At 40.2% G+C, this 15024-nt stretch overlaps 1 protein-coding gene across 2 annotated transcripts in view; it reads left to right on the top strand.

Moving 5' to 3' along the window:
* Tmod3 (tropomodulin 3) overlaps positions 1 to 13179 on the top strand; it is a 55209-nt gene extending 42030 nt beyond the window's left edge. For both annotated transcript variants that reach the window (XM_051197962.1, XM_051197963.1), the window contains exons 5-10: positions 296 to 382; positions 1440 to 1570; positions 2833 to 2940; positions 3505 to 3648; positions 6222 to 6366; positions 11290 to 13179. In XM_051197962.1, the coding sequence (XP_051053919.1) occupies positions 296 to 382; positions 1440 to 1570; positions 2833 to 2940; positions 3505 to 3648; positions 6222 to 6366; positions 11290 to 11324 (650 nt within the window). In that variant the 3' untranslated portion in view covers positions 11325 to 13179. The remainder of the gene's footprint in view (positions 1 to 295; positions 383 to 1439; positions 1571 to 2832; positions 2941 to 3504; positions 3649 to 6221; positions 6367 to 11289) is intronic.
* The last annotated feature ends 1845 nt before the right edge of the window (positions 13180 to 15024 follow it).

Here is a 15024-nt window from a genome sequence, read left to right as displayed (position 1 = left end):
GATTTCTAACCACTCACCACCCCACTCTCCTGTTTGGGGTGTGAAGTCCATTTTCAGTTTAATAGTAAAATGTTTGGAGAACGTTAAAAGTATTAATAAAAATGTTGTTTGCAAACTAAGTACTGGGCACACATCTATAATCATAGCAACCTGGAAGGCTCAAGGCAGGAGGACCGCTTCTGCCCAGGAGTTAGAGGCCTGCTTGAGCAACACAGCAGGACTCCATCTAAGAACAGTAAAAATGAAAGAGTTCAGAGCAGGTAAAAGTAGAAAACTAACTCTATTCTCTCTGCAGCTATCCTTGGGATGCACAATCTGATTACAAACACACAGCTGTGTGATGTGGGAAGCAGTAACGGTGTTGACCAAGAACATTTTTCAAGTGAGTAATTAAAATGCCTTATAAATTCCAGTCCTGTGTCAAGTATGTTTTGCTTCCTCCATGTATTAACTTTGGTTTTTATTACGCCAAATAGTGTGTGTGTTTGTGTGTGTAAATGGATTAAACTTAAAATTTTGATAGTACTGTTACAGAAAGCCATTAAAATATAAAATTTACTCAGATGTAGTGATTCCTGCCTGTAATCCCATTGTTAGGAATGCTTCTTGTTCCTCTGGAGGATGGGAGTTCAGTTCCAACCTTATAAAGCTTACAGTTACCCATAACTCCAGCTCCAGAGGATCCCACGCCTAGACCCGGCCTCCAAGCCCCCCCTACACACACACACACACACACACACACACACACACACACACAGCATGTCATACATACATGTAATCAAAATATTTTTTAAATCAAATTAAAAAAAGAATAATTAGTATTTTAGGGTTTTTTGTTTTGTTTTTTGGAAACAGGGTCTCACTATATAGCTTTAGCTCACCTCTAACCCAGTTCTGCCTGTCTCTGCCCTCTGCCTCCTAAGTGGTGGCATGTGCCACCATACCTGGCAGTATTTTAGTCTAAATGTGTTGGCAGATGTAATGGGAACTGCTTTTGCCACATAAATAGTAATGACAAGCAGTATGAAAACTAGATAAGCTTAGGGTTTTTAATCTGTCTCTTTTTTTTTACGAGTTGTTTTTACAGTGTGGAGAGTCAACCTAGGACCTTAAGCATACTGCTTGAACTTTGCCATAGGATAGCCCCAGTCCAACCATACTTAGTTTTTGTCAACATTTCATGTTTGTGTTGCTAGTTTTAAGAAATCCATGGACATTCTGACAAAGTTCCATTTTTAAAAACATAGGATGTAGTTGGATTATCCAGGTAAATATATGCTATTGTAGCATTTTATTTATATATATATATATATATATATATATATATATATATATATCAAAATAAACATCCCAAAGTGGGAGAGATGACTCAGCAGTGAAGAGTTTTCTGCTCTATTAGCATCCTCAGTCAACCCGTGCTCCTCCATTTGTTCCTACAGATGTGGTGAAAGGTGAAAAGATTCTTCCAGTGTTTGATGAGCCACCAAATCCAACCAATGTTGAGGAGAGTTTAAAGAGAATTAAGGAAAATGATGCCCGTCTTGTTGAAGTTAATTTGAATAATATTAAAGTAAGTATGTTAAACATGCAGTATGTAAATGTGTATGTATAGACCTTAACACATGATGTTTGCTTTGAGTCAACCATATCCAGGTCAGTAATGTAGCAGTTCTGGTATGTAGTCTTAATTTGTGCTCTAAGCTCAAGTATATTAATAGTATATGAACATAGATTCCTTCAAAGTTTATACATTCAAGTATTATAGGAAATATTTTGTTAGCCCAGTGGTGGTAGTACACGCCTTTAATCCCAGCACTTGGGAGGCAGAGGCAGGTGAATCTCTGAGTTTGGGGCCAGCCTGGTCTACAGAGTGAGTTCCAGGACAGCCAAGGCTGTTTCACAGAGAAACTCTGTCTCAAAAAGTCAAAATGAATAGTTATAGTTTAAAGAGCTTATCATATAGGAATGTGGTCCTATACATTGTCAGTAAGTCACTCTAATTTTTAAATTACTGCCCACTTTAAAAAAACTTGAGCCTTTGGTTTTTATTTTAATCAAGTTTATCAAGTTATTTAAGTGAGATTCTTTTAATGTACAGTCCTGAGGTGTAAAGCTGTAAGACACCACTCTCATGTTGTAAACCAAAAAGTAAACGCCTGACTGACTGACTGACTGACTGACTGACTGACTGACTGACTGACTGGAGCCTGTCTGTAATGTTAGAAGCTGTTCATGCCCTCTTGTTATTCTCTGTCCACTCTTGACCCTTGCTTACAGCTGTTCATTTCGCCTTCTCCAGCCTTGTAAATGGGATCAAATCTGCAGCTTTCTGAGTCTTCCCTTTGGCACAATGCGTTGGAGACTCACCCATGTTGTGTGGGTGCCCCTGGTTTGTTCTTTCTCACCTGGTCGTTCTCTCGTAGGATATGCTGCAGCTTGTTCATCCATGAGTCAGTTAGTTGACGTGAGTTGCTTCCAGTTTGGAGTGTTATGTATAAAGTGGCTGCACACAGCTATCTGTGAGGCCTTTGAAAAATTTAGGGTTTTTGTTTCTCTTGACCAAATGCCTAGAAATTGGCTTTCTGGGATCTGTTTGGTTTTTGTTATTTCAAATTATTATTGCTGTTTGTTTGTTTATTTGTTTGTTTTGAGACAGGGTCTCGCTATGTAGTCCTGGCTATCTTAGAACTTGCTTTGTAAACTAGACTGTTTGTTTGCATACTTCCTGAATATGTTTTAAAGCAAATAGTTAAGTATAAATGTATTTGATTAATGAATTGAACTTCCTGAAAACGAAAATGTTGATGGTGTTTCACATTTTTGTCTTTCAAGAATATTCCAATCCCAACTCTAAAAGAGTTTGCCAAGACTCTGGAAACCAACACACATGTGAGACATTTCAGTCTTGCAGCCACCAGAAGCAATGACCCCGTGGCTGTCGTAAGTATGCTGTGATTGACAGTGTCAGTAATGCCCAGCTGATGTCTACAGGCTGGTGTAAGAGTGAGGGTAGACCTTGATCCGAGTCGCTTCCTCAGTGAGCCACCTCTGCTTACCTACTCTCAAGCCATAACATATTAATGAATTAGTTCCTTACAGAAACTGAGAGAAAGTGTGAGAGGCGACATGGAGCAGAGAGTGAATGAACATGAAATATGAATAGCAGTTAGGGATGTCAGCACCTGGAAATTACATGGAACCAAATAATCTAGAGATTATATACGGAGGGGCTGGAGAGATAGCTCAGAGGTTAAGAGCTCTGATTTTTCCAAAGGTCTTGAATCTTTAAAAAAAAAAAAAAAAAAAAAAAAAAAAAAAGATTAAGTATGATAATGTGCATGGGAGAAGTAAATACTGTGAGACCTGAGTAGTAATGTAACAAGCTGGAAAAAAATGTAAGGAGAAACTTAAGAAAGTTCAATTTATGAATTTACTTATGGCATATCCAGTGAAAAATAGGTGCTGTCAGATTTTAAGCTCCAAATATTTTCTCTTAATTTTTAGGCATTTGCAGATATGCTGAAAGTGAACAAAACTTTGAAGAGTTTAAATATGGAGTCCAACTTCATCACCGGTGCTGGGGTTTTAGCACTAATTGATGCTTTGAGAGACAATGAGACCCTGATGGAGCTCAAGATTGACAATCAGGTTGGTGTTCTTTAGTAGCAATTCAGAGGAAATTGCAGCCCCCACGGCCAGAAAGGCTTACAAGAAGGGCTGGAGTCCTCTCGGAAAGGTGGTGGCAGAAACGGGGTGATGAGACACTTGGGGGATCCAGAATGTTAATGTATACCAGGTGAATAAAGAGAGCCCCTAAGTCAATTTAAGGAATTAGGTAAGTGGCTGATTTGAACTGGAAAGAGTTTTACACATGACTTAGTCCACTTTTCCCCCACTTTTCCCACACAATGGATAAACCTTTTGCATCCGTAGTATGTTACAGTCCCAAATACAGAGACTATAAATAGAGTTGTTTGCATAAAAGAAGAAACATAGTGCTGAAGAGATGCCTGGGTGGGTGAGAGTGCTTGCATGATTTCAAGAGGAGCTGAGTTCAGCCTACAGCACCTGTGTAAAAAGAAGCTGGCCACAGCCATGTTCCCCTGGAACACCTCCAGCATTGGGGGTCAGGAAGAAGCAGAACCTGGAGCTTGATAGCCAAGGCAACAAGTGTCAGGTCCAATGAGAGAAACATCCCCGGACCCAGATTGTTCTGAGGGCACCGTCTTTATCACACAAGTACAGTGCTAATACTTTGACAGATGTGGGGCCACCTATTCCTAGACACACTTTTGTTTATGGTTTTGTATTTTATGGTCACATGTGTGCATGCATGTGCACGTGGAGGCCAGAGGAATCACATTCCCTGGAGCTGGAGTAACAGGTGATTGTGAGCCACCTGATGTGAGTGCTGGGTCCCGAACCTATGTCTTCAGGAAGAGCAGCAAATGTTTTTAACTGCTAAGCCATCTCTCCAGTCCCCAAGACAAACTTTTTAAGAGGGGAGACTATACATTCCATACAGAGCAACTATTAATTTTTTATTTGAAAAATAGCATGGGGAGATGGCTTTATACAAGCAAAACCAGGCAGATCCCATGGGCTTACTGGCCAGCTGACCCAGCCAAAACAGTGAGCTTCCAGTTCAGTGAGAAACCCTGTCTCAAGAAATAAGGTGGAGAATGATAGAGGAAAATACTGTGTCCACCTCTGACCACCTCACACATGTACAGGCAAATGTGTTCACACACCACATACACACAAAATACTTTAGTTATTTGGCAAATGATTTCCTGAGTCCTTCAAAATGAATAAATTTTGTAAACTGTGAAAATAGAAAAGAGATTTGGTTGTATCTAAAAACTGAACCAAGATTTTTTTGTTGTTGTTCTTTGTTTTTCGAGATAGGATTTTTCTGTAAAACAGTCTTGGCTATCCTGGAACTCATTCTGGCTTCCAACTCACAGAGATCCACCTGCCTCTGCCTTTTGAGTGCTGGGATTAAAGGCATGTGCCACCACTGCCCAGCTCATGATCTCAAATTTTTAATTGAGATGTAACTCAAGTATGTGATGTTTTGTGATGGCTTCTTCAACCTAGCATAAAGTCCTGGAGGTCTATCCATGTTGCAATACATGTCAAAACTCCAGTCTGTACATTACTAAATAATATCCTGTCACACTGTAGGGTTTCTACTTTGGGGCTATTAAAGTAATGCTACAGAGCCGAAGAGATGGCACAGCTGTTAAGAACCCTTATTGTTCTTGAAGAGGACCTGGGTTCAATTCCCAGCATCCAAATGATAACTCACAATCGTCTTGAACTCTAGTTCCAGAGAATCTAATGCCTCTTCTGTCCTTCATGACACCAAGCGTGCACACAGTGCATATACATACATATATACATACACAATACATATACACAAATAGGCAAAACACATACATGGCTTTTTTGAAAATTAAGAAAAATAATGCTCCTGTGAATATTCATGTCTAAGTTTTTATGAACATACATGTTTATTTCTTAGGATTTATACTTATGAGTAGAACTACTGGAGAGTTACGTAATTCTGTATTTCGAGGCGTTCCTGAGAGCCCACTGAAACAAACAGTAGGGTCACACTTTCTGTATTGCCCAGAGTGTTCTTGATCTAGGATCAAGCATTTCTCCCACCTTACCCTGCCCGGTCCCTGGAACTCTAGGTACACACTACCGTGCCTGCTGCTTGTCCATTGTCTTGTTTGGATAGTTTGTTGGTTTGGGTTTCTTTGGGGTCAAGGTTGAGACAGTCTCATGTAGCCCAGGCTAACTTCAAACTTCTCTGCACAAGAAGGATGACCTTAGAGTTATACTTTCAGCCCCCAGCACTGGGGTCACAGGTGTGCACCAGCATAGCTGCTGTGTGCAGTGCTGGGGATTGAACCCAGGGCTTACTGGGTGCTGGGTTAGCCCCAGCTGAGCCACTTCCTCAGCCTTTCGGTCTCTCTCATCATCCCCATCCTTGTGGATATGAGGTGGCACTCACAGTAGCCACACTTTTCTGATTTCTGTATGAGCTTTGGGTGTCAGTTGAACTTTTAAAAATGTGTTTCTTATGTATATTGTAGAAACTGGGAAAACAGAGCAACAGAATCATCATGGGAGTGGGTCTTAAATTTTCTTTACCTAAAAATGTTTTGATCTCGTTTTTTAATACTGTTCTTTGTTTCTGATCCTTCCAGAGGCAGCAGTTGGGCACAGCTGTAGAATTAGAAATGGCCAAGATGCTTGAAGAAAATACGAATATCCTTAAATTTGGCTATCAGTTCACGCAGCAGGGACCCCGAACCAGGGCAGCCAATGCTATAACGAAAAACAATGACTTAGGTAAGATGTATGCAATACTGAGTCAAGTTTCCAAAATACACCATGTGATGGCTGTAAATTACGCTTTCCATGTCAGATGTTTTTTCTTGGTTGATAGTTACTCCTTGTGCTTTGAAACAAAGAGTTCAACACCACCAGAAAGCATTCTGCCATTTATCAAGCAGACCCAGACAGAAATTCAGTTTTATGTTATCAAGTATAAACTAAGTATAGTTTACCTCCCTAGCCTCTCTGATGTATGCAGCGCGCTCCTGCTGCACGCAGTGATCCCATTCTACCCTGTTCCTCTTCCTGCTGAGTCTTGTGGTCTCTGAAATGAACTCTCCAGTCCTGGATGAGTTAATAATTATGGTGCTCATAATTTTGTTTCTCTGTGTTTCCAGAAAGTGACTCTCCTTTTAAGTTATGCTATTTACACTAAAATGGTTTATAAGATTCATTGTAGGCAACAAGTAAAATTAAGTCCTCACAACAGGGGTGGCGTTTCCAAGCAGAGTGGTTCTTTTAGGCTTCAGCCAGATTTGCTTGTGTATTGGTGTAGTTTCATTCTTTAATCTAGTTACATAAGCCGTATTGTTTAGTTCCCTTTCTATGACAGTTGCCCATAAGATGTTTTAGCCACTTGCTTTTCAAAAGAGAAAATGGTGCTTTGATGTACTCTCAATTCTAGATGTGGTTTTCAGTCAGTTGTCTTGGTGTTGGTAAGCATCATTTATGCGAATCAACCAAGTATTTTTACTTGGATGTTCAGAGCAGTGTTTCTGAAGTCTGGACTGAACTATGTATAGAGAACTTTCAAAACCCAGACTATTGGCTTCCCTTCCTTTAGAGACTCAGGTTTAGAATAGAGCAGGACTTGGCATTGGGACCCTTAACAAGTACTCAAATTCTGCAGTGTAGTTCATGCTCATTGAAATACTAGTTTGGTTATCAGGAGACATTGGAGTTTCTGAGTCTGGCATTAATACATATTGTGAACACATGTGCTATACATATTTTTGACTTAACATTTGTCATACTTTTAAAATTGCCTTTTACTTTATAATTTATTTGTAGCTCACTTAGAGTGTCTTTCTCCAGATAAATTTTGGTTTTTTTGAGCCAGGTCTTGCCATTATAACTCGGGCTGGCCTCAAAGTCCTGGTGATCCTACTGCCTGCTCCTGCAGAGTGTTTTGGATTATAGGCACAAGCCAGCATGCTAGCTAAAAGAGTCTCTTTTGGGGCAGGCAAGATGGCTTATTGAGTAAAGTCGTTACCACTGTAGCTTGACAACCTGGGTTTGATCCCTAGAACCTGTGTAACAGTGGAAAGAGAGACCCAGTGTCACAAAGTTGTCTTCTGACCATTCACACACCATTGCACATAATATATACACATGCATTCACACATCATATACAAGCATAGTAAATAAAATTTGAAAACAAAATAGTCTAGTTTCAAATATTATAATTATTTTTTTTATAGTATAGGGACATGTTGCTGTCAGGAGCCATGTTCAAAAATCATGTCTGACCCATAGCAGGTATTTAGAAAATGTATTAATGGGCAGAATGTTTGTCTAGCATGTTCAAGGTCCCGGGTTTGGTCTCTAACAAAACCAAAAAGAAAAGGGGGGAGGTGAGAAGTAAGGGAATAAGGCAATAGAATTTGTCTTTATTCGGTTATAGTTTTCTGGTAACTGAATCATCTTAAAATAAACCAGACAAATCTTCCATTTTCCTCTCCTCTGAAACTACCTTAAGTCCCCAAATGCCAGAAACATATATTACCCCTAGTCCTCTCTGTCATAGACAGATGACACCCATGAGAATTGTATAATTGCATCCCCTAACATGATAGCATGATAGTCCCTTTTCGTAAGATCTCAGAAGTTATGTTATTGTGCCAAACCAATTGTGACAGATGCTGTACCCAGGCTTACAGAAAAGAATATTGTTAGAGGGCATGTAGATGAGTGGGACAGACAAGGACTTCCTGGGCTGACAGTTGAATAGCTGTCCACAGCAGTGTACTGTGAGGATAAAGAAGGCATATGGAAGAAGGCTGTCTGTCACAATAGGGAATTGAGAAGCCCACACATCTGCTAGAAGTTTCCTAGACTCTACTCACGCTGTTCCATTCTGATACAAACTAGAGTTACAGACATTGGTCACACATGTAAAGTGACAATAAGGACATTCCTAGGGGACACAGCATATAGAGAAGGTTGGATGTGAGAGCAAGCAACTCTATAATAAGCTGTCCATGCACATACTTGTTTGAATAAATACAGATTTTTAAATGAAGATATCACTGGTAGGGAAGAGATGGGATTGATAGGGATGGGAGAGAGTCAAGAAGGGTAGGCTAAGAATCCGAATGTGTACATGTGTGAGCATGAAGTGATGTCAACACTTTAGGAAGATGGGCAGGGAAAATGGGGCAAGGGGTTAATAGAAGATGCTAAAACTACATGCCAAAAACTTAGTTGTTTGTTGTGTGTTTTATGTTGGAGGCATTTGGGCTAGTGTAGGCTATATGATTAACACAATGCTTTAAAAGAAAAAAAGGAGCATTATTGTTTTAAAGCCTGAAAGTAAAGTCGGGTAGGACTTGTTATTAACAAGCAGATACCCGTGAAAGATCAAGAATCTTTATTCATGAAGTAGGTTTTGAAAAAACATTGGAGCAGGTAGGTAACATGGACCCCAGGGGACAAAGAATAATCAAAACTGGCGCTCTGCGCTGTGCTCTCTGCCTTGTTGTGCATGTAGCAGCTGCTCAGCTCTGCTACTAGCTTCTTTCTCTTGCAGACTGTGGCGTCTGCCTATAGACTCGGGCAGAGAGCCTGGGAACCGTGCTTTCTAACATGGCGGCCAGGCTGCCTGACATGACACAGTCTCCTGGACAGATAACTTTCCTTCAGCTTGCAAGTAGGGCTGTATCAAATCTTTGTCCTCATTTTTATAATATCTTCTCACTGTCTTCTTATCTCAGCTGTCCATTGAAATACTTCTGCCTACTTGCCATCCCTCCAGCTAAGAAGTGTCACAACTATAACAGAAAAGAGGTTGTATGGTACACATACAATAGTCACTTCAACACTGAGCTGTTCATCTGTACACTAACTGCATAATCAGCTTTCTGCGGAGTTTTGTTTGCTGTGCTTGTAGATCCTGTCTGTACACCTTTAACGTTTTTTTTAGCATGCATTTTAACATCTGAAATGGTTTGCCAAAACCAGCCAAACACTGCCCTAACAATTGCCTGATGTGTCTTCCCTTTTCATTGTATATTTGTATTTATTTCTGGTCTCCTTGGCTTTTTCCTCCCTTCATTTTTCAGTAGACACTTGAAGCTTGTTCCTCATACTGTAGGTTAGATGAGAGTCAGGGAAAAGTGAGTAGTTAAGTATGGTTCATGGAGGAGACTGTAGCCTTTGCTTTTATTTTCTGACTCCACTCAGCCAATGCCTGGACCGTTCTTATACACACCAGTGAATGTCTGGTCCCAGCAGCCAAAGTCAGAATAGCATGGGAGCAGCCATTACTGTGGCTGGGTAGGAGGCAGCACTCTCTTGACTAGCCTCTCTGACAGCCAGTTCAGGCTAGAAAGGTGGTGCCTTGTGACTGACTTCAGAGGGGAGGTGGGGAATCAGTAATCAGAGGCTGAGTGCAGAGTAGCAAAACCAATAGCATAGGAGTGCAGATCCTTGTGGTAGCCAAGTGGAAACATGGCTGAGCAGTGCCTCAGGGCCAGCATGTAGTCTTGCCGGGGTGGAGCAGCCCTTTGCACTAAACACATTCTGTGTTCTCAGCACTGTTCTGTGCAGCACGCCATCACGTGGCTATGAGTGGGAGATAGCATTATACTCCTGCTGCCGAGCAAAGTGAAGACTCAGAGAGGCTGGCTGCCACAGCACACTCCACAAGAGTGAGTGGCGGAACTATGCGTTTTTTCCCTTGCTACTCTACAACTTGCTGTCCCATCTTCCTTGAATTATGGTCAGCCATAGTGTTGAGTACTGAAATGGTGGCTCTTGGTAGATGCCCTGTGGACTGATAGTTGAACGAGCAAGACACCTAAAGGCCTTCCTTGCTACCGGTGAGCTCAGCAGTGGTTTGATGTCACCAATCCATGAAAAGGCAGAGCATCGCCATGCTTATGTATCGTTTGCTCCATCATCTGGATTAGTTGGCTAGCCACTTTGTGCAGGCAACATTTATAGTAGCCAGAAGGGAAATTTGTAAAGAGAAGGGAAATTTGGAAAACAGTTACAAGTCAGTTATCACTTTTAGAAATGATAAAAGTAATTTTAGACTCCTTCAATATATGGAACATGCAAATACTTTTAGTAAAACTTCTTAAATTCTATTTTATGCATTGGTGTTTGCCTGCATGTATGTCTTTGTACCATGTGTGTGCCTAGTACCTGTGGCGGCCAGAAATGGGTGTCAGATTCTTTGAGACTGTAATTATAGACAGTTGTGAACTGCCATGTGGGTGCTGGGAATTGAACCTAGGTCCTCTGGAAGAGCATTGAGCCATTTCTCCAGCCCCCTAATATAATTTGTTAACCACACCTTGCCAATGTCATTGTAAACATTATTGTATTAACTGATCATTTATCTAAACTTAGGCATACTTTTTTTTTTTTCCTGTAAGCAAATGACTTCAAAACCGAGTGCTGAATGTGCACTGGATACTACATTGAATGCTGTACTTTAGGCTCCGCCCAGCTGCTGTGTAAGCACCTGTATCATAAGTTACATGGCTCTGGCTTAGAGGCCTCTCGATTTTCATCAAGCAAATGACAACAGCAGATGACTGAGCCATCTTTGTTAATGGTCGTATGAATCAGAAGAGCTCAGTTGCTAACGTTTTATAAACCAATAAGAATTCATAATGGGGTTTGTTTTTATTTTGTTTTTTTTCCCCACAGTGCGCAAGAGACGAATTGAAGGAGACCACCAGTAAGAGTACCAAGGGTAACCTTTGGAAGCCTGCAGATGACCAGAGGCTCCTGTTGGTGACAACAGATGTTAAAACTTCCTGGGTAGAAGGGAAAAGACTGGAAATCCTTTTTTTAAACTATATGCATTATTTTCCTAGCTTAAGGTATTATGTTTGATTTGTAAAATCAGTATTGGGTAGTATTTTATATTTTTAGCTTTTCTACTGAAATCATTTTAATTTAGCTTAATTGAATGGTTTGTATTTTTTAGATAGAAATGCAGTTGTAGAAAAAGTTTCAGAAGTCATGTATGTAAGAATAATTTGAACACCTTAAGGACCAATCTTTTTAAAGCAGAAAGGGACATTGCTGACTCGGTATTAATGTTGTTCCTTGTAGATAAAGGATAAGGCATATAGAGGTTTCCTTTTAAAAAAAAAAACAAAAACATGAATTTGGCAAGAACTTGCTTTTTCCTTTTTAGGGAAATAAAATTTCAGAATTTTAAAAGATGGCTCAGGATTTGATATATCTACCTAAGCCAAAGCAGGCCTCCGGAAGGTGGACCGGTCCTCCTCTGGGAGACCGAATGGTCCTCTGCGCCGAAGGTTTCTGTACTCATGCAGTGAGCCTCAGCTACACTGGCTTTGTTTGTTTGTTTGTTTGTTTGTTTGCTAATAGTCCTTAATTCTACTCACTGCTTGCCTTGTTTAAAAGTATAGTTATAGCTTAGGGTACTGCAGTATTTCATCTTGCTGTGGGCATTACATTTTTGTAAAAGCCAATGGTTAGAAAGCATCAAACTATAGATGTTATTTTCTTCCCCATTAAAAGGCTTTTGGCCAATACTCAGTTACTTAAAGTAAAAGAAAAAGAGAAAGGTGCTGTTAGATATAGGAGGGAGTTCAAACCCAAAGAACTCACAAAATGGCCACTGAACTGATGAGTATTGTCAGTATTGTCAGTGATGGTCACTCCTATACATCTAACACTTGGAAGCTGAGAAAAGGACTATTTCCAGATGTTTGTAGCCAGCCTGGACTATATAGGAAATTCTATGGCCTGTGCTAGGGCAGTTCCTACAGAAGGAGTAGGAGAGGCACTCATAGCCACAGACAACAGAGAGGAGAAGGCCCAGTGAGGCATGAACAAGTTGAGTTTTGCTTTTCCATTCCAGTTCTATAATGCATTATATAACTGAAGAAAATACTTCTTTATAAGTAACTTCAGTATGAACTTATCCAATTAAATAGATACGTTTTAAGAGTTATTATTGGAGGCCAGGGATGGTGGCACATGCCTTTAATCCCAGCAGTAGGGAGACAGAAGCAGACGGGTCTCTGAGTTACAGGACAGCCAGAGCTGTTACACAGAGAAACCCTGTCTTGGGGGAAAAAAAAAACTATAATGGAAAACAGTGTTTACCTTGATCTTTAAAAGTCTGGCTGGCACCTCTACACTTTTTATGAACTCAGTATTCAAATTCCTCTGAGATTTTTATGACATAGTAACAGATTAGGACTTTACAACAGATTTAATTATAAGCCAGAGATTTTCTAAACCCTTAAGTCTTATGTCAAATTAAATGGTTATCTAAGAATATTCACATTTTGAAAACTGCTCTTTTAAGAAGCTTTAAATTGCCCATTTTATAAAACTATGCATTTGTATTTGTCTTGTTATAATTTTCAGTATGTCTACCTGAAATTATATACATTAAATTGAGTTCTAGTCTCTATTACTAATACCTTGAAAGTAGATTTTGGTGCTATACACTTATTATAGCTAAAACCTACTGGGAGTTTAAGGAATGAGTAAAATACATTTTCTAAAGGTGCCTGTCATTTCAAAGACAAATAAACATTTTGTGTTAAACATCTGAGCAGGCGGTTGGTGATTTCCAGGAATGCCCATTGTTATTAAGTTGCTCATTATCACTAATCAAATTATCCATGCACTTTATCCAAGAGGTGCACTCCTGAAAAGTTCTCTGTAAATAGAACTTTAAAGATTGTTTTCCAACTGATACTCCCCTCATGTGTTTTCCCTTAAAGGCAATATAATGAAATTACAAGAGAAAATGCCTTAATAAAGTATCAGTTGTGTACTATATCGTGTTTAACCCTCATTGCCAATATTTTAAGTTGTTAAGCTTCGTAAGCCTGTGGTTCCCAGGGCTGCCTCGCTTTTTCTGTATAAAGCCAGGATCCACTGTTCCCTTGTTACCCAGCAGGTGAGTCATGGTTCAAGTGCGGTCACAGCTGCTGCCACGCTTGCTGTGTGAGGCTGTGCTCCCCCAGCGCTGTCACAACTGAAGGCGTGGCACCCACGAGAAATGAACCTCTGGGTGTTTGGGAGACAGCTCCTGCTGTTGCCGCCAGGCACGGGTGTGAGTTTTGAACATCTGTCTGTAGATGTCTCTCCATCAGTTCTCACAGATCACTATGGCTTCTAGATAGTTCTCACTCTTAACACAGTTGCCATTACATTGAGTAAGTGCCTTCCACGGGTAAGGATTTTGTCATGTTGACCTTTCTGCACTGTGATTTGGTTCCATGAGTCCTTCCTTATAAACATTAAATGTAGGGGCTGGAGAGATGGCTCAGTCATTAGCAGTTGTTGGCTGCTCTTTCAGAGGTCCCAGGATCAGTTCCCAGCACCCACATCAGGCAGCTCACAATCCCCTACAACTCTACTTCCAGATATGGTGCCCTCTTCTGGCCTCTGTGGGCACCTACACACATGTGGTACACATATAAACAAGTAGTCACACACACAGAAAATAACAAAAAACTATGCAGATTTTATAGTATAGTATTTCGTTAATTTTGAACTTTACTTTTCAGTCTGTCATTTAGAAAGGCCAACCTTAGAGGCTAGCTAGGAAAAAACACTACTTCTAAGTAAATTACTTTAATCATTGCATATATTATTTTATGTTTTTGCTTTGTCATGTATTTTAGAAACCTTAGTTAACGGGTAAAGAATTAGACCTGGGATACCTACTTTAATGCCAAGGTGAAAATGGACTGTAGCACTTAAGATACCACTTGCTCTGTTTTTGTTAACTGATGCAAGTTCACACCATTAGGGTGTCAGTGTTTTGATACAGAGCAAATCTCATCAAAATCTTTCAGGTAAGCTTAAGAGTGAATTCTCAGTACTTCTTTTTAAACAGTGTGCGTGTGTGTGTGTGTGTGTGTGTGTGTGTGTGTGTGTGTGTGTGTGCACGTATGTGCATGCATGCACACACACATGCCATGGCACACATGTGGAGATTATGGGACAACTGTGAAGTCAGTTCTTCCCTTCCACCTTTCCACAACTCCTGGAGATCAAAACAAGCACCTTTACCCTCCATACCAGTTCACTGGCCTCACTTTTTTAAAAGCTGGATTTTGATATTTACAATCCATAATCCAGAGAACTCAATTACAAGTTTTACAAGGGCATCAAGGACACAACTGGTAAGAGTTTTCTTAATTCCTACTTGTTTTCATTTCAGTAGCTAGCCTATATATACTCTCAACTGAATAAGCAAAATGAAAGTAAATCCCAATGCAGAATTCTTATAAAATCCCTAATAATTCACATCTCAACTTTGATTATTAAGAAAATACAGTGGAGGCCGTGTACGGTCAAGGCAGCTAGTTGTGTAGGCCGAACCACTCTCTGCACTTAAAGAATGCCTGTGTTTCCTGAAGATCTCCAGCCGCAAATGCC

Source organism: Phodopus roborovskii, unplaced genomic scaffold (genome assembly GCF_943737965.1).
Source record: "Phodopus roborovskii unplaced genomic scaffold, PHOROB, whole genome shotgun sequence".
NCBI classification, from domain to species: Eukaryota; Metazoa; Chordata; class Mammalia; order Rodentia; family Cricetidae; genus Phodopus; species Phodopus roborovskii.
This window is presented reverse-complemented; position numbering and strand designations above follow the sequence as displayed.